Source organism: Carcharodon carcharias, chromosome 13 (genome assembly GCF_017639515.1).
Source record: "Carcharodon carcharias isolate sCarCar2 chromosome 13, sCarCar2.pri, whole genome shotgun sequence".
NCBI classification, from domain to species: Eukaryota; Metazoa; Chordata; class Chondrichthyes; order Lamniformes; family Lamnidae; genus Carcharodon; species Carcharodon carcharias.
This window is the reverse complement of record NC_054479.1, coordinates 54,566,507-54,587,243: the sequence shown is the minus strand read 5'-3', so window position 1 is coordinate 54,587,243 and position 20,737 is coordinate 54,566,507. Positions and strand designations below refer to the sequence as shown.

At 41.5% G+C, this 20,737-nt stretch overlaps 1 protein-coding gene across 4 annotated transcripts in view; it reads right to left on the bottom strand.

Annotated features, from left to right (window-relative positions):
* Window positions 1-20,737, bottom strand: part of lztr1 (leucine-zipper-like transcription regulator 1) — a 142,883-nt gene that overhangs the window by 52,308 nt on the left and 69,838 nt on the right. For all 4 annotated transcript variants that reach the window (XM_041203307.1, XM_041203308.1, XM_041203309.1 and 1 more), the window contains exons 8-10: window positions 14,027-14,166; window positions 7,465-7,666; window positions 5,574-5,618 (exon numbers count right to left, since the gene is read on the bottom strand). In XM_041203307.1, coding sequence (XP_041059241.1) covers window positions 5,574-5,618; window positions 7,465-7,666; window positions 14,027-14,166 — 387 coding nt within the window. The remainder of the gene's footprint in view (window positions 1-5,573; window positions 5,619-7,464; window positions 7,667-14,026; window positions 14,167-20,737) is intronic.

The window sequence follows — 20,737 nt, the reverse complement described above, 5'->3', positions numbered from 1 at the left end:
AATGGAAATAGGTGGGAAAAGAAAAATCTATATAAATTATTGGAAAAAAAAGTGGGTGGGGATGGGGGAGAGAGTTCATGATCTAAAATTGTTGAACTCAATATTCAGTCCGGAAGGCTGTAAAGTGCCTAGTCGGAAGATGAGGTGCTGTTCCTCCAGTTTGCGTTGAGCTTCACTGGAACAATGCAGCAGGCCAAGGACAGACATATGGGCATGAGAGCAGGGTGGAATGTTGAAATGGCAAGCGACAGGGAGGTCTGGGTAATGCTTGCAGACAGACCGAAGGTGTTCTGCAAAGCGGTCACCCAGTCTGCATTTGGTTTCTCCAATGTAAAGGAAATCGCATGGGGAGCAGCGAATGCAGTAAACTAAATTGAGGGAAGTGCAAGTGAAATGCTGCTTCACTTGAAAGGAGTGTTTGGGCCCTTGGACGGTGAGGAGAGGGGAAGTAAAGGGGCAGGTGTTGCACTTTCTGCGGTTGCATGGGAAGATGCCGTGGGAGGGGGTTGAGGTGTAGGGGGTGATGGAGGAGTGGACCAGGGTGTCCTGGAGGGAACGATCCCTGCGGAATGCTGCCGGTGGGGGGGTGAAGGGAAGATGTGTTTGGTGGTGGCATCATGCTGGAGTTGGCGGAAATGGCGGAGGATGATCTTTTGAATGTGGAGGCTGGTGCGGTGATAAGTAAGGACAAGGGGGACTCTATCATGTTTCTGGGAGGGAGAGGAAGGTGTGAGGGTGGGTGCACGGGAGATGGGCTGGACACGGTTGAGGGCTCTGTCAACCACCGTGGGTGGAAAACCTCAGTTAAGGAAGACATGTCAGAGGAACTGTTTTGGAAAGTGGCATCATCAGAAGAGATGCAACGGAGCCAAAGAAACTGAGAGAATGGGATCGAGTCCTTACATGAAGCGGGGTGTGAGGAGCTGTAATCGAGGTAGCTGTGGGAGTCGGTAGGCTTATAATGGATATTGGTGGACAATCTATCACCAGAAATTGAGACAGAGAGGTCAAGAAAGGGAAGGGAAGTGTCAGAGATGGATCATATGAAAATGATGGAGGGGTGGAAATTGGAAGCAAAATTAATAAATTTTTCCAGGTGCAGACGAGAACATAAAGCAGCACCGAAGTAATCATCGATGTACCGGAGAAAGAATTGTGGGAGGGGGCCGGAGTAGGACTGGAACAAGGAACGTTCCACATACATGCGGATACCCATAGCCGCACCTTTTATTTGGAGGAAGTGAGAGGAATTTAAGGAGAAATTGTTCAATGTGAGAACAAGTTTAGCCAGACGGAGGAGGGTAGTGGTGGATGGGGATTGTTCAGGCCTCTGATCGAGGAAGAAGCAGAGAGCCATCAGACCATCCTAGTGGGGGATGGAGGTGTAGAAGGATTGGACGTCCATGGTGAAGAGGAGGTGGTTGGGGCCAGGGAACTGGAAATTGTTGATATGATGTAGGGTGTCAGAGGAATCATGGATGTAGGTGGGAAGGGACTGGACAAGGGGAGAGAGAATGGAGTCAAGGTAGCAAGAAATGAGTTCCGTGGGGCAAGAACAAGCTGAGACAATCGGTCTGCCGGGACAGGCCTCTTTGTGGATTTTGGGAGGAGGTAGAAGCGGGCCATCCGAGGTTGGGAGACTATCAGGTTGGAAGCTGTGGAAGGAAGATCTCCAGAGGAGATGAGGAAACAATGGTTTGATTTTCAGTGGTGGGGTCATGGTCCAGGGAGAGGTAGGAGGAAGTGTCTGCGAGTTGACGCTCAGCATCTGCGAGGTAGAGGTCAGTGCGCCAGACAACAACAGCACCACCCTTGTCAGCAGGTTTGATGACAATGTCAGGGTTGGACCTGAGAGAACAAGAGTGCAGCAAGTTCAGAGAGAGACCGGTTAGAGTGGGTGAGAGGAGCATAGAAATTGAGACGACTAATGTCATGCTGACAGTTCTCAATGAAAAGATCAAGAGAAGGTAAGAATCCAGAGGGAGGGGTCCAGGTGAAGGGAGTATTGATATCAGCTGTGTTTTTGTTTGGAGACTTAGCATTTGTCCAGAAAGAGAGAATTTGTGGGCGATAGCATTACTCCAGATTGCTTTTACTCTACTTTTGGCAGATAATTGAGAAATCAGAATTGTCACAGGTCTGCCCTCTCATCCAGGAAATTGTTTTACAGCGCAAGGATATCAAAAAGAAAGAAATTGCATTATATTTTCATCTGTTGTTTCTACAGTAGCTGAATCTTTATGCCTGCTTAGCTCAACCACCCAACGCACCATCCAACAATGCTCCAGGTTTGCTTCAATCAAAACTTTCAGCCAAAATGGTGAAACATGATTTACTTCTTGTGATAATGTGACAGCAGTAATACTTCTCTGCCACTGGATAGTGCTAGAATGCTGCATGTGAATCATCCTTGTAGCTAAGTACTGAACTGTATCATGATCATTCTCTGGGAAGCAACTAGCTTTTCTCTAAGGTACTAAGCCTACAACCCGCTGATGTACACCAAGCTCATTTAATGCCACCTGGACAGTATACTTGAGCTTAACTAAAATAACTGACTAGGTTGTCTACACTGAACACAACCAATAACTTTTACCCTTTCACTTCCAATTATCATGCAAGGTGGGAATGGGGGTTAGTTCTAGTCAAGCTCACATTTTTCCATTTATGGAATGTCGTGTTACTGGTAAGGCCAGCATTTATTGCCCATCCCCACTTGCCTTGAGAAGATTCTCTCCTTCTTGAACTGCTGCAGTACATATGATGAAGGCACTCCCACAGTGCTATTAAATAGGGAGTTTCAGGATTTTGACCCAGTGATACTGAAGGAACAGTGATGTAGTTCTAAGTCAGATTGGTGTGTGAGCTGGAAGGGAACTTGTAGATGGTGATTACCTTAAGGGGCTGTTCAATGGAATGACTGAACAAATACAATGGGCAGAATCTTCCAGCTGGCATTTGGGGGTGGGCCCGACATGCTGATGCATAAAATGACACGTGATGATGTTGGGCACGTGTCCTGACATCATCGTGATATTTCGTTCAGTGAGCGGTGCCGGAGTCAGCTGCGCGCCTGCTGAAATGTTAAGGGCTTATTAAGGCCATTACGAAATTAATTAAAGTATTTAAGAATGCTGCCCGTCCAACCTCAAGGTTGGCTGGGGTGATGGTGAAAAGCCCAAGTGGCCTTCGCGTTTTCCAGGAAACTTCATCCACGGGCAGGATGAGGTTTCCTGAAGCTTTTATAAAACAAATAAATGAATTTTCCTACCTTTACAAACATGTCCCAACTCATGTGACACAGTCACATGAGGGAACAAGTTTTTAACTTGATTCTTTAATTTTTTTCAAATCCATTCAATCTCCCTGAGGCACGGAGCTGCCTCAGGGAGACTGCTGTGCTCTTTCATCTGCCCCTGCCTGCCATAGGAAAAATCCAGGCCAATGTTTGCTTGTGTCCACTTGTTTGGAATTTATTGATGCCAGGAGTATGCTGCAACAGTCTGCGCTTGCCTGGATGATTGAAGCCACAATAACACTTAAGAAGCTCGACACCATCCAGGACAAAGCAACCTGCTTCATCAGCATCCCATCCACTACCTTAAATATTCACATCCTCTACCACAGGTGCACCTTGGCAGCATGTCGAAGATACACTGCAGCAACTCTCCAAAGTTCCTTTGACAGTACCCTCCAAACTCCTAAAAGAGCAAAAGTAGCATACACATGGAAAGACCACCACCTGCAAGTTCCCCTCCAAGTCTCACACCATGAAGGAATAAAAAGAATCTATCCGAATTTTACAATCTGTAACTGATGAATGACAACTTCAGCTAGGACAGCCTTCAAAGTCCAAGTGCAGCAGGGACGAAAAATGCTTAAGTCCTTCTGCATTTCCTTCAAAATCCCAATTGAGTTGAAGCTCCTAGCCTATGAAGACTAGATGTCAAAACAGATAGTTCAGAACTCATGGTCTTGCAATGTAAAGCATACCTCTGGACCAAATGCAAGGTCCAAAACTAATTGTAAGGCAGATTTTTGATAAAAGGAAAAATCGTACAGGATATTAATGTTCCATTTATTACTTCTGCCATCCCATTCCAATCAATCTTGCTAACAGCTCAGATAGTGGTCCAAGATTTCATAAAATGTGAAGCTTTAATGCTTCAAAACAAATAAATCAAATCCTAGTGAACCATATTATTATAGCAATCTTATTCCCAGAGTTGCATTAAAGCATTTTGTTGAGCCTCAACCGAGTTAAATGTTTATGAAGTCCATTACTAACTGTTGTCTTTGGCAGCTACATTCAGAGATTAACCTTAAACTGTGTGAGAAGACCATGATAAGCTAAAACAACAAAACTAGTAAGTTTGCTTTTACTTTCGTTGCTTTAAATAAGCTAGTGTGAATCTAGAGCAGTGAAAATGCCAGACCTCAGAAATCTGTATTACAATTCATTTAGACTCACTGCCACCATTGGATGTACCCACATTTGCACAGAAGACCACACAGGAATAACTGGACTGTGGCCCCATTGGTGTGTGGCATATATCAAACGTGCCAAATGCATCATAGTTTCCACATTTCAGAACGCACTGTAAATCCTTCATCAAGATATGGTCTAAAATCCATACCTGCAATGTCACTGGTGATCTGCGGTCTGTGATTGGAGTTTCTGAAGTCACTGTGTTCCACCTCAGCTTTTTTGGGGGGGCTAATGTTACTGTGGACAGTGCTCAAGTTTTGATACAGAGATATCTATAACTTACCAAAACACAAACACGAAATGCAGTTCACAAAGAATAGGCGAATGTGCTGCAGCAATAAAGACTCCGGCCTCAAGTGCAGAAATAGAATATTAAACCTTTTTTGACACAAAAACCACAAAAAATTATCTGTCTGCATCCCATTCCTCCCAAATACACATTCAGTTTCCCTCCTTCAACTGGTGCAACCTGTCAAACTGTGCATGTTCCCAAAAACACTAAAGTCACTGGATAAGTCTTTTTTTATATAAAAAAAGTGTTGGACTTGTTAATAGCCTGAGGCTACACTGTGCCTCCCTCACCACAATAAAGTAACTGAAGAAATCATTATCTTGAACCCAAAGGCTCTGAAGAAACATTCTGTACTGTAACTAAATGTTATACCTCTGACTTAATGCCAAAACAAACAAATTTGCAAGACTGCTGTCTCTTCACTTTCAAGAGAAGGTGTGTTGTTAATGAAAGTGGTAACACAAAACAATGGTTTCAAGGCTCTGTGTACAGATAATGGCTGTTCTTCCTCTTCCAGAGGAAATACTGGGTGTAGAAAATGACAATACTTGCAACTGATGAGTGAACAAAGAAGCTTCCTTAACCCATGGGAAACATGGAAATATTGTGAAAAGTCAACCTTTCACACTGTACCAGTTTCAATCCTGGGGCAATTTGCAATCTGGTAGGTCATCATAACCTCCCTGTTCCCTACTAAACTTTGCATTAATTTCCTTAAACTAGGAGTCAACTCCACAAATTCAGTGTTTTATACTTACATGAAGTGTAACACTAGCAGAATAAGCAACTTACCATAAAATCCGGATCATACGTTGCCTCTGTGTATAAGTTGCTCCCCTGTATTTTGACAGCAGTAAAACATAGATTGAGTTAGATTTACATAATGGAATATAATGGCATGTATAAAATGGCATGACATACAGGATCATATTAGATAGAACATTACAGGGAGATTGTATAGGAGGCAACATGTTTGGACTATAAACGGCATAGGCTGGTTGGGGCGAATGACTGTTTCTGTGCTGTATATTCGATGTAATATTATGATCAGCAGTTTTCCATTAGAAGGAAGTTTTTTTTATCTGCAGTCCTCATCTTTTCAACCTTATAGCACAACAACGCACAAGTGTTCAGGCTTGAATTTACAGCAAAAAGTTTCTACTTTACTGCATCCAGGAAATATTCTGCGAACAGAACGCTGAATGATGTTCAGTTTTGCTATTTCAACAAATACACTGCCGAGTGGTGTGCTATGAAACGGAGTTGGGGAAGATCCTGGACACATCATGAGCTTGCTTAAAGCCCCAAAATAATAAGCGAATAAAAAATTGTAAATGTTAGATACAGAGATCAGTCATCATCTGCAAAGTGAAAGATGGGTTTTAATACACCCGAGAGGTCATAATCTGATTTTTTTTTCTCTTTTTGAATGTCAACGATTTGTGTATTTCCTGCATTTTCTGTTTTGTTCCAAAATTACAATCTTGGTTTGACCGTCTGCACAATGCTCACTCCCCTCCACTAACCAGTGAGAAAGGAGAGATCCCCCTCACTTACACTCTCTCAGCACAGTATTAAAACCCCTACTGAACAGGTAACTGCAAGCACTTTCTATTAACCAATGTAGTCAGGGACATATGAAAAACTGAATTTCAAGAGTAAATTAGATGCTTTGAAGGGCTGTCTGCTATCTGTGCTGTGTTGTTCTTGAATAGATATGACCAATTGTTTGGGCCAAGAAAAACATAATCTAGAAACTGCAATTTTTTTTGACGTGTAAAGAACAGTGAAATAAGTGAAAGCACTTTTTATATGTCAAATACAAAAATATTCACCATCAATTGTAAAATTAATCTTTTGAAAATGTTCTTTGCACAGATGTATATTCTCCAATGTACAAAATGAAACTTCCTCTGCAAACCTAAAATATATTACAGCTAATGTGTTGTGTTATGTAGTATAATCCAAAAAGCAATACTATGTGTGAGGTTCAGAAAACTTGTTGGTGCTTTGCAAATGTCTGCATTAAATAGCTCAATTTAGGTCCTGTGTTCTTCATTAGCAAACTGAGAACTTCCTTGAATTACTACAAATAACTTAGGCAATTAAACAGGGCAGCAATCTACACAAGAGGCATTGATTTTGCACTTGTCAACATCTTTTAGAAGACATAATGAACCACGATGAACTAGCTACATTAACCATGATCATTGAATTAAAACAAAACTCACCAAAGACATCTAAGAGTTACCAAAGGGCTTTTATATTTAAGAGATATGTCAAAAAAAAGTCACATCCCTGAAAGGTGTAGTTGGAAGAAAGAGGAATTGTACTGTAAAGCCAAAAGCAGGTCATAAGCAATGTGTGCTCTCACTTGCACTAAAGGCACGAAAGTAACCGATGACAAGAGGAAAAGAGCTCAACACTGCCCATGGGCAGGGGTACTGAGTTAAGGGAGGGGCAAGGAAAGATTCTACATAAACGTCACTTGCTGCCAGGAGTCATGAAACAAATGCAAGTTATTTCAAAGAGCATCTTTTACAAATTAAAATTGTTTGAATTAGCTACCCTTTAAAAACTGAAGAAATAAATTAAATCACGCCATACCAATTAAAATATTTCAAAACTCAAGGAAAATTGGACAATTCTTCTAAATGTATTTTGAATAGAGTACTCAACTCACCTCACTGTCTGGGCTGGGTTGAATGACCTCCCATGTCTGAGAGTCAACATCATAGCAATGTAGCTCATTAGGCAATGTGTTATCTGCAGCACCGCCAAACACATAGAGATGTCGGTCAAATGCCACCATGGTGTGGCCATATCTCCTTTGAGGTGGGGGAGGGGAACCTCGGAGTAAGTGTTCAGTGGGAATTCTTGTCCAACTGCATAAGAACACAAATCAAATTTAAATTATTTGCAATTAATGACAACTAAAAATAAAATTCTAGTGCAAGTTATATCAGCCATTATACAACTTTAAGTTTTTTATTTGAGTATTTTCATAATACTGGTATACAATAATATAACAGAAGTTCAAAATTCAGTTTCATTAAAACCAACAGGCAAGAGCTTTATCTAATTCTTCAGTAACCTCATAACAGAAAACAGCAAAAGATATATTTTTCAATGGCAAATGTACAAAAACTGCATTATAGCACACACCCTGTTTATGTATCATTTGTCACAGAAACATTCATGACGTTCAGGACTTCATGTGAAAATATGAAATGAGCTCAATTTTAATCATATTCCATTGTAATCATCTGAATAGAAATGTTATCAAAAGGATGAACAGCCTCTCTACTTCAAAAAGAAAATAAGCTGGACCAGTTAAGAACTGACTTTCACTTATTGCCAATCCTGATACCAGTTGTTGCGTGCTAGAACCCCAGGCACAACTGCTACCATGATTTTGCTACACTATTATCCTGCCAATATTTTGGGACACATTCACATTCTTTTTCAGAATTATCAGCTACACTCTGATCATGTTGTTTTCCTGTCAGATTTTGTTTCAACTTTCTCATGATGAATTATCTTAATTGCACTGAAGTTCATTTTTAAATGTCAGATATTTAGTCCATCTTTGTTGAAAACTAGAGTAAATAAATTATCAGAGGATATTGCTTCAATGTGCAAAACGTTATCTCAGCTATATCTACCATATATATTCGATCAAATGATGAAACAATTTTAATGTCCTTTACTCTGACATTCATATCAGGTCAATTTTAAACGTATTCACGAAAATCCCTCCAGTATTGAAAAAACACTTCAATACAAGTAAAAGGGGAAGAAAGAGAGTACATTTTGTCAAAATACTTAATTGTGCATTTAAAATATTCTACATTTAATGAAAGCTTACTTGCTTATTAAAAACAAATCCAGGGAGCAATTTTCTCCAGCTCCTTTTGACACAAAAGAGCCACCAAGGCAGCCAAGATGGACTTGAGCTGAAACCTCGTTTTCATCCATGTTTAGTGCCAGACGTCACCTTAGTAAAGGAGTTGAGTCTTGTGCTAGGAACAGCTGCCCAGAGGATCATTTATAGGCTGATTACCACTTAGACTGCCTGCTGGCGCTTATTAATGAGGCTGCATGGCATTTTGGTGGACAGCCCTTGACCCAACACCTTCCCACTAGCCATGACCAACTGACTGAGAGGAAACAGGAGATTGCTGAGGAGTCTGAGCACTACTTAAAGGTATATCATCTCTTATAGTAGCTGGATGGACTTCTGAAACATGCTAGGAGTCTTTCTATATCACACAGTCAAGACTTCACCAGTCATTCAACATTTATTCCAGAAATTCTGAGGACTTCACCCAAAAAGTGAATTCTGTGCTTCTCTACCTTATAAGAGTCACCAGGAGAAAAGGAATGCTTGATCATGGATATCTTGCTAAGGGTCCTCTTTGGTCTGGCGGAAGAATGGCAGGAGGACATGAGGCCAAGCAAAACAGCACCAGCTACTGCAGGACAGAGGCCACTCTGTGGGTGCAGGACATCCCTCCTCTGTAAGGACCCCCAGTGCCACATCACAGAGCCTGTACAGTTTCTCGCTCGGCCCCTAAGCTATGCTGAAACCCGCTGCTGTGCATCAGTCAGCCTGCTCAGATTGTGTACTAAAATCAGACTTTGAAACAGACATGCGTTATTAGCATAGCCGCCATTCAGTGCCTGTTTCCACCCTTTGCCAAATAACCCCCTGGTACTTTGTTTTTTTTTCTCCAGGACACTTTACTGACATCACACACAAGGACAGCTGTATTCAATTTAATGGACTGACCTGGGAGCAGGTCTGGAACCACCAAACACAAGGGAAATACGTTACCAGTTGACTAGGCCATGGATCCATTGCTCAGTCAGTACAGCCATTTTCTAATCGCTGAAAACATGACTTAACCCAGTGTGCATTTGCTTTATTTTCAAAAATCTTCACACACCTGTCAACCTTATAATTTTGGTAAGACTGCAAATTTTACGGGAATTATTTCAAAATTAAGGCTTTAAAATAAAAAACTCAATTCTCATATTATAAGCAAAAAGTTTAAATCCAATTAAGCTAAGCTGAATTCAAACCCAGGACTCAGAGGCAACTGTTATTTGATCCACTGCATCACCCAGTCCTTCGCATTCTTGAGCATCACGGGCAAGACCTGCATTTATTATCCACCTCTATTTTTCCTGAGGAAGGTAGTGGGGTGCCACTTCAGGGGGCAATTAAGAATCAGAGAAACATAGAAACTAGGAGTAGCAGTAGGCCATTCGGCCTTTAAAGCCTGCTCCACCATTCATTATCATCATGGCTGATCATCCAACTCAATAGCCTGCTCCCACTTTCTCCCCATACCCTTTGATCCCTTTCACCCCAAGAGCTATATCTAACTCCTTCTTGAAAACATACAATGTTTTGGCCTCAACTTCTTTCTGTGGTAATGAATTCCACAGGCTCACCACTCTCTGGGTGAAGAAATTTCTCCTCATCTCAGTCCTAAATGGTCTAACCAGTATCCTCAGACTGTGACCCTTGGTTCTGGACTCCCCCACCATCGGGAACATCCTTCCTACATCTACCCAGTCTAGTCCTGTTAGAGTTTTATAGGTTTCTATGAGATCCCCCCTCAGTCTTCTGAACTCCAGAGAAAATAATCCTAACCGACTCAATCTCTCCTCATATGTCAGTCCTGCCATCCCAGGAATCAGTCTGGTAAACCTTCGCTGCACTCCCTCAATAGCAAGAACATCCTTCCTCAGATAAGGAGACCAAAACTGCACACAATATTCCAAGTGTGGTCTCACCAGGGCCCTGTATAATTGCAGTAAGGCATCCCTGTTCCTGTACTCGAATCCTCTAGCTATGAAGGCCAAAATACCATCTGCCTTCTTTACCGCCTGCTGCACCTGCATGCTTACCTTCAACGACGAGGATGTACGAGGATACCCAGGTCTCGATGCACATTCCCCTCTCTCAATTTATAGCCATTCTGATAATAATCTGCCTTCCTGTTTTTGCGACAAAAGTGGATTATCTCACATTTATCCACATTATACTGCATCTGCCATGCATTTGCCCACTCACTCAGCTTGTCCAAATCACCTTGAAGCATCTCTGCAACCTCCTCACAGCTCACCCTCCCACCCATCTGAAAATTTTTGGATATTATGTTTAGCTCCCCCATCTAAATCATTAATATATATATTGTGAACAGCTGGAGTCCCAGCAGCGATCCCTGTGGTACTCCACTAGTCACTCACTGCCATTTGGAAAAAGACCCATTTATTCCTACTCTACATTGGTGTGTGGGACTGGGATCATATTAGGCTAAACCAAGTAAGGATGGCAAGGTTCTTTCCCTCAAGAACATTACTGAACATGTGGGTTTTTTTTAATACAATAATCTGACAGCTTCATGGTCAGGTCACTTCCACTGAACCAGCTTTAATCTCCAAAATTTTCAAAACCGAATTCAAATTCTCAAATGTGGGATTTTAACTCATGTTTTCTTGATTATTAATCCAATCCTTTAGATTACTAATCCATGAAAATAATAACTGAAAGCAAGAGTATTTTCTACATCTTGGATGGAGATAGGTATCTATGTGTTGAGCAGAACATTACTAAATAAGGCACTGGGAGTGTACTATACAGCAATAAAAATTCAGAGGTCGGTTACGAAAAGAAATACAAAATAACACTGAAAAAGGACAGCTGCGATGGTGTAACAGGTAGCATAAGATTGAAAAACTTCCTGCTTTCCTGTTCATTTTGCAACAAAACATTAGTTTTAGTTTAATTTAATCCAATTTACTAGATTGATACCTGGAATAAGGAAAGGTTGGACAGACAGGGCTTGTTTCCACTGGAGTTTAGAAGAGTGAGGGGTGATTTGATTGAACTATACAAGATCCTGAACGGCCTTGACAGGGTGGACGTCGAAAGGACATTTTCTCTTGTGGGTGAGTCCAGAACTAGGGGGCACTGTTTTAAAATTAGGGATTGCCCTTTTAGGGCAGAAATGAGGAGAATTTTTTTCTCCGAGGGTTGTGCGACTTTGGAATTCTCTGCCTCAGAAGGTGGTGGAGGCGGAGTCATTGAATATTTTTGAGGCAGAGGCAGATAGATTCTTGATAGGCAAGGGAATCAAAGGTTATCGGGGTTAGATGGGAATGTGGAAATCGAAACACAAGAAGATCAGCCATGATCTTATTGAATGACGGGGCAGGCTCAAGGAGCCAAATGGTCTACTCCTGTTCCCATTTCTTATGTTCTTATACTGTAAACAATCTGAATTAAGAATGATTTATACTGGGAACAGTAGCTAGCAGTTACGTTACTTGATGAGCAATCCACAGGCCTGGACTAATGATCCAGAGACAGGAGTTTAAATCCCACCACAATAGTTTTTGGATTTAAATCCAGTTTATTAAATAAATCTGGAATAAAAATCTAATATTGGTAATGGTGACAATGTAACTACCAAATTGTCACAAAAACAGATCTGGTTCACCAATGGCCTTTGGGAAGGAAATCTGTCGTTCCTACCTGATCTGGCCTATATGTGACTCCAGACCCAAGCAATGTAGGTGACTCTTAAATGCCTCCTAGCAAGCCAGTCAGTTGCCAGGACCTCACTACCAACTGCTCAAGGGCAATTATGGATGGGCAATAAATGCAGGCTTTGCCAGCACACCTACATCCTATGAATGAATAATAAAAAAAGACTGTAATTGGTGTACTTTGCCAAAACACTTTGGGTCATGAGTATGATCTTCATCTGCACCAAGTCTTCCAGGTTTTTTAAAAACAGTCCACTCTTAGAAACAAAATATTTGCCTAACATGGTATTGCTATTGTGCCTAGACGACTGTCGAGAGAAAGTATACTGGATAATACTTTGTATAAGAAGAGGTGCTGTAGTTTGCAACTCGGTGTCCCATTCATGCCAGCACATCTGTTGGAAGCCTGGCCTCATACAATAAGGAGGACAGTCCTAAAATGAGACTCTGCGAACAGGAAGGGAGACTTGCTGCACGGTCACTGACCATTTTATTCCCGACAAGGGAATCATCCATCTTGTTCTTAAGTGTTATGTGCAAGCTCCAGTGGTTAATTTAAATGTAATGGGGAAGTTCAGCAGAATGCACAGATGCAGCAAAACACAACCAGATAACCTTCATATTTGTATTTGTCAGTTTGCTGCACAGCTTTAAAAAAAATAGGTATTGTTCTTCAAATTATTTTCTTTGAGGTTTGCCAAGTCTCAGTGTCATGTGCAGGAAATCCATTAGAAAACCTGCAACCACAGTATTATTTAGTAACTGGTCATAAAACCTGAACGTCAATTTGTAAGTCATCAGCAATCAGTTAAATGTCCCTTCAATACTGAGCAGCAGAAGGCGCATCATCTTATCCATAAAATCAAAGTTAGACCACAATTAATTCCCTAACCTTGTGTTGGGCTCTACCAACTTTGTGTCAGCAATTGAAATTTTTGAACCCGTTTTTTTAGAATAGCCACTTAAAAGAACATTTGATAGAACAAAGCAGAACCTGTTACTCTGCTGAACCACAGCTAAACATTTCAAACAGCTCCAGGTCCTGCCTTTCTGTATGTGATCTAGTAATGTAGCTTCAGTTACATGGCAAACTAATTACCATTGCAAGTGATGCAGGGCATCTGGTTCAGGTCAGTAAATTTCAGAAGGGAGGAGAAGAACTGAGACAGTAGGCTATTACTTTGCTGCAAAGCTGCGTGCTGTAGTTAGCAGACATTTATTCATATTGCTTATTCTTAAGCAGCTCCAGAAATGGTAGCATGAGCGCAGATATTCCAGTCTTTAAGGAACACACAAGATTAGATTGCAGCCGATACAAGAATCAATTCAGTGGCCAGAAGGCAAAGGCCTACATCAAGAAACAGGCTTCTTATTGGAAAGTTATATCATACGTTAATGACAAGTTATGATGAATCTTTTTTCAAACTACAATTATGATTCCTTACATTCAATAAAGATATTTTTACAGCTTCCAACTGGCCAGCTTTGCAGCAAATGTGCTACTGGGTAAGGCAAAGAACTTCTGCATCAAGGTTTGATGAGAAAACAAGAGAGTTCCTTCTCTAAATCACATCTTTCCTGACCCCAGTTTCCTTTCCTTAAAATCTCTGGCATTGTAATAACAATTTCACTCATTTATTAAGGATAAGAGTAATTAGAAAGAATAATTATTGAGCACGTACACTTTTTCCTTGAATTCAAATTGAAAAAGATTATTGGTGATCTTTGCTCCGCTCTGTCCTGAGAAAACAAACATCTTGTCCTTGCAGACAGCCACAGGAAAATTACAGCATGAAGGAGGGATCTCTCCACTCTGCTCGATCTAAAAAACAGACAAAGCAGGTCTTTTGAGATTACAGCCTACAGAACTGATTTTCAAATCCAAATTCTTCATGGACTGTAAATTATTACCTCTCAATTAGACTTTTTATTCCACTTAAGAACTTTCAACCTATGCTAATTATAAATGGAAACATTACTGCGTCTTTTACAATCTTAACATGAGTATCCTGCTACCTCTGATTTTTTTATTGTTGGAGAAGGGGGAGTTGAGGATGTTGCTGTTGTAAGTTATATCTTCTCACAGTTCAATAAAAGGACTTCGGTTTTGGTTGACCATTGGGTCAAGGATGTCACTCAATAACAAGAGCCTTAAGCTCCCATGGACCATGGAACTGGATACCTCATTGCTTACTCAGTATTTTCTCCTGTACTGGATTCTGATGTACACCAGGCTGCCATACCAACAAGTACTGGACTTGAATCCATTTAGTCAGTACACCAGATTGAATCCAATTCTTTTCAATGAAGTGACTGTCCCATGTGTCAAAGTTCTAACTGGTACACAAACAGCACCTAAACAGACACCACAACAATCATTTCATTGAACTGGATGGGATTTAGCTGTCCTATTAAGCCATCAGGTGTTCCCTTGAACACATTAGGGGAAATCTGCCTCAGTGTGAGAAATCACAATACAGTGGCTTTTATTGTGCTTGGAATAAAAGGTTGCAAAATAGGGTGGGAGAAAAGCTCTTATTTAGTCAATAAAGGTCCTCTTCCTCCTAAAAGACAGGGAGAATATTCCTCATGCCCATTTATAACAGAAGCTTTATTACTTGTGGTGGGTTTGTATGAATTCCTTCCTTTATTATCAAGCCATTTCCAGATTTGCTAACTGAGATAGGGCACAAAGAATATCAGAATATAATTAAGCAGAGCCAACATGGATGTGTAAAAAGGAAATTGTGTTTGACAAATCTGTTTTTTTGAGGATGGATGATGTGGAACCAATACATTTAGATGTTCAAAAAGCATTTGATAAAGTATAACACAAGAGGTTATTACACAAAATTATGACTCATTGGGTTGGAGGTAATATATTAGCATGGATTGAGAATTGGTCAATGGGCAGAAAATAGAGTAAGAATAAACAGGACATTTCTGGGTTGTCAAGCTGTAACTAATGGAGTACCGCAAGGATCAGTACTTAGGCCTCAGCTATTTACAACCTACACTGGAGATTTAGATGTGGGTACTCAGCTTAATGTGCCAAAGTTTTCTGATGATATCAGGTTAGGTGGGAAAGTAAATGGTGAGGCGAGGTTGCAGAAGGATAGAATAGGTTGAGTGAGTGGGCAAAAAACATGACAGATGGAATACAATGTGGACAATTGCGAAGTAATCTACTATGGTAGGAAAAATAGCGGTCATAGCGGTCTACAGCACAGAAAAAGGCCCTTTGGCCCATCAAGTCTGCACCAGTCAAACAAGTACCTAACTATCCTAATCCCATTTTCCAGCACTAGGCCCATAGCCTTGTATGCCATGGCATCGCAAGTGCACATCCAAATACTTCTTAAATGTTATGAGGGCTTCTGCCTCTACCACCCTTTCAGGCAGTGAGTTCCAGATTCCCACCACCCTCTGCGTGAAAAAATTCTTCCTCACATCCCTTCTAAAGCTCCTGCCCCTTACCTTAAATCTATGCCCCCTGGTTATTGATCCCTCCACCAAGGGGAAAAGTTCCTTCCTGTCTACCCTATCTATGCCCCTCATAATTTTATACACCTCAATCATGTTCCCCCTCAATCTCCTCTGCTCCAAGGAAAATAAACCCAGTCTATCCAATCTCTCCTCACAACTAAAACTCTCCAGCCCAGGCAACATCCTGGTAAATCTCCTCTGCACGCTCTCTAGTGCAATCACATCCTTCCTATAATGCGGATTCCAGAACTGCACGCAATACTCTAGCTGTGACCTAACCAGCATTTTATACAGTTCCAGTATAACCTCCCTGCTCTTATATTCTATGCCCCGGCTAATAAAGGCAAGTATTCCATATGCCTTCTTAACCACTTTATCTACCTCTCCTGTTACCTTAAGGGACTGGTGGACATACACACCAAGGTCCCTCTGATCCTCGGTACTTCCCAGGGTCTTACCATTCATCGTGTTTTCCCCTGCCTTGTTTGTTCTGCCCAAGTGCATCACCTCACACTTATCCAGATTAAATTCCATTTGCCACTGATCAGTCCATCTATATCCTCCTGTAATCTAAGGCTATCCCCCTCACTATTTATCACCCCACCAACTTTCGTGTCATCCGTGAACTTACTGATCAAACCTCCTGCATTCAAGTCTAAATCGTTTATATATGCCACAAACAGCAAGGGACCCAACACCGATCCCTGTGGAACCCCACTAGACACAGACATCCAGCCACAAAAATACCCCTCGACCATCACCCTCTGCTTCCTGCCACTCAGCCAATTCTGGATCCAATTTACCAAAGTGCCTTGGATCCCATGGGCTCTGACCTTTGCTATCAGTCTCCCATGTGAGACCTTATCAAAAGCCTTGCTGAAGTCCAAGTAGACCACATCAAATGCACTGCCCTCATCTACACACCTGGTCACCTCTTTAAAAAATTCAATCAAATTGGTCAGATAACAAAATCACGTTGACTGTCCTTAACAAAAACAGAATTACCTGGAAAAACTCAGCAGGTCTGGCAGCATCGGCGGAGAAGAAAAGAGTTGACGTTTCGAGTCCTCATGACCCTGCGACAGAACGTAAGGGTCATGAGGACTCGAAACGTCAACTCTTTTCTTCTCCGCCGATGCTGCCAGACCTGCTGAGTTTTTCCAGGTAATTCTGTTTTTGTTTTGGATTTCCAGCATCCGCAGTTTTTTTGTTTTTATATTTTTGACTGTCCTTGATCAATCCCTGCCTCTCCAAGTGTAGATTAATTCTGTCCCTCAGAATTGTTTCCAATAGTTTCCCCACCACTGAGGTTAGACTGACTGACCTGTAGTTCCCTGGTTTATCCCTTCCTCCCTTCTTGAGTAACAGTACCACATTGGCTGTCCTCCAGTCGTCTAGCACCTCTCCTGTGGCCAGAAAGGTATTGAAAATTATTGCCAAAGCCCCTGCTATCTCTTCCCTTGCCTCATTCAACAGCCTGGGATACATTTCATCCGAGCCTGGAGATTTATCTGCTTTTAAGCCTGCCAGACCACTTAGAACCTCCTCCCTTTCTATCCTAATTTCTTTACTTATATCACAGTCCTTCTGCCCGATTTCCATACCCATGCCGTCCCTCTCACTTGTGAACACTGACACAAAGTATTCATTTAGAACCCTACCTATGTCTTCTGGCTCTACACACAAATTACCACTATGGTCCTTAATGGACCCTACTATTTTCCTAGTCATCCCCTTACTCTTAATGTACTTGTAAAATAACTTTGGATTTTCCTTTATTTTGCCTGCCAATGCTTTTTCATGCCCCCTTTTTGCTCTAATTTCCTTTTTAAGTTCCCCCTATACATTCTATGCTCCTATAGGGCTTCCGCTGTTTTGAGCCCTCGGTATCTAAAAATAGCTGAATAGTTTGAACATCAAGAGAAATGCTTTCGTTCAGAGTGAGCTGAGTGCCCTTGTACATGACTCACAGAAAGATAACATGCAGGTACAGCATTCAATTAGGAAAACAAGAAATATGCTAACTTTGGTGCAAAAGAATTGGAGTACAAGCGTAAACAAGTCTAGCTAATTATATAGAGCATTGGTGCCGCCACACTTGGAGAACTTCGTGCAGTTTTTTTTGTGCAGGAAATAGTTACAGAGGATGTGTAACTAAGGTTTCCTGGGATGAGGGGATTGTGCTATGTGGAAAGATTGGGCAGAATAGTTTAGAAGAATGAGAAGTGATCTAAAATTGAAGCACATAAAATCCTTATTTATTCTTTCATGGGACATTGCTGGCAAGATCAGCATTTGTTGCCCTTTAGTCCTTGAACTGAGGGCAGTTCAAAGTCAACCACTTTGCTATGGTAAGGGTGACAGAGTTCCTTCCCTAAAGGACATTAGTAAATCAGATGGTGTTTTTACGACCATCCATGATAGTTTCATGGTCACTATTACTGAGACGAGCTTTCAATTCCAGAGTTATTAAATGAATTTAAATTCCACCAGCTGCGGTGGGATTTGAACCCACGTCCCCAGATCATTAGCCCAGATCTCTGGATCACTAGTCCAGTGACATTACCATTATGCCACTGCCCCACTGAGGCTTGGCAGAGAGATACAGAGAAAATGTTTCTCCTGGCTGGGGAATCTAGAACACAGGGGTTACAGTTTCAGAATAGGAGGTTGGCCATTTAGGACTGAAATGAGGAGAAACTTCTTCACTCAAAGGATAATGAATCTTTGGAACTCTCTATCCCAGAGAGCTGTGGATGCTCAGTCTTTGAGTATATTCAAGACAGAGGTTGATAGATTTTGGGTACTGAAGAAATAAAGGGATTTGGTGATAGTGCAGGAAGATGGAGTTGACACAGATCAGCCTTGATCTTGCTGAAAGGTGCAGCAGTCTTGAAGAGCTAAGTGGGATACTTTAGCTCCTATTTTTCACATTCTTATGTACAAGATGGAGCAATCCCAGTATTAGATAAGGAGGTTTCCTCTGTAAGACAACTATCTGTCATGTTTTGAGGAGGACTTTTCCCAGTAACTGCATTAGTAGTTCCTCTGAGTCCTGTATGGTGTAGAACCTCTCTGGTGCCAGCGTAAAGAACATCACAAAGGATGCAGAACACTGATGGGACCAGCCTAAGCTGAGGTCCATGTGGTAATCAATGACATAGGTAAGAAAAGGGATGAGGTACCACCAGTCAGATTTTCAGGAGCTAGGGAGGAAGTTAAAAAGCAGGACCTAAAGAGATAGTTATCTCAGCATTACCTCCAGCGCCACAAGTCAGTGCAAACAGGAATAGGAGGACAAAACATGTTGACATATTGCTGCAGCCATGGTACAGGAGAGTGGGCTTCAGATTCCTGTAGCATTAAGACCAGTTCTAGGGCAGGAGAGACCTGTTCAAGATGGATGGGTTGCACCCTAAGAGGGCAGGCCTCAGTCTTCGCGGAGAGGTTAACTGGTGCTGTGGGGTAGGGTTTAAACTAATTTGGCAGGGGAATGGGAATTAAGATTAAACATCTGACAGGAGAAACAAGGTGCAAAGAAGATTGGGAGGCACTAGTAGCACTAGAATGAAGAATAGGTCAGAAATAGGAGTGATAAGACAGTGGACAAATGTGAGGCAGCCTAAGATGGATGTTGAGTGCAGGTGGGTAAATAAGGTTGGTGAGCTGCAGGCACAAATAATCATTTGTGACTATGATATAGCAGCAATAACAGAGACTGGGCTCAAAAAAGGAATGATTGGGAACTTAATGTTCCTGACCACAAGCTATACAGGAAAGATGGGGAAGGAAAAGGAATGGGGTGTGGAGTGTGGGGTGGGGGCAAGGCAATATTGATCAAAGATTCCGAAATATCACTGAAGAGAGATGATGTAGTGGAGGTGCCATAGACAGAATCTATCGGTCTAGAATTAACAATAGATGAGGTATTATACTACTGGATGTATGCTGTAACCCATCAAACAAAGGGTTGGAGATGGACAAGCAACTTTCCAGGCAAATTATAGAAAGATGCAAGGACTACAGAATAATGATAATGGTGGACTTTAATTATCCAAATGTAGACTGGGACAGGAACAGTTAAAACCAGAGAGGGCAAAATTCTTGACATGTGTTAAGAAACTTTCTTAATCAATGTGTTTCCAACTCAGCAAGGATGAGAGTAGTGATGGATCTAGTTCAGGGGAATGAAGTGGGGCAAGTGTTACACAATTCAGTGGGGAGAAGTTAGGAACAGTGATATTAGCAGGGTTAGAATTGCTATGGGAAAGGTAAAGGACATTCAAGCGTAAAAATTGTTCACTGGAGAAGGGCTAATTTCAAGAGTTAAAAAAGGATCTGGCCCCAGGTGAATTTGAATCAAAAATTGGTAGGTAACTGAGCAATGGGGGAACCTTTAAAAAGACAGTTCAGGTAGAGAGTAGGCACAAAGGGTAAAGGAAGTGCATTCAAAGCTAGAGCGCCGTGGATGATTAAAAATATGGAGATAGTCATTTGGCAGTACAGAACTTGAGTATTGCTGAAAAAAGACTCATGTCTAAGCTTTTTGTCTCACACTCATCGGGACTCTCACAAGAATACCAATATAAGGGGGAAAACAACAACTTAATATTGTCTGTTGGGCTCACCATGTGGCATATTTGCATGTACTGGAAGCTATATATATTAATACACAGGGCTCTGCTCTTTGCAGACAGAAAGAACATGTACATACATTGTGCCTGTTTCAGCTAAGCAAAATAAGTGACAGCCATTCACTGACTCATTCCTCAAAGCAATGCCTTGCCAAATCAGGATAAAGCTGTCTGGTTTAAATTTCAAACAATGCTTGGCAGTTAACTGTCAGTCACCATCAGCGGTGCATTCTCCATGGTAATGCCACTTGCCAACCAATCAGCATTCTTTTC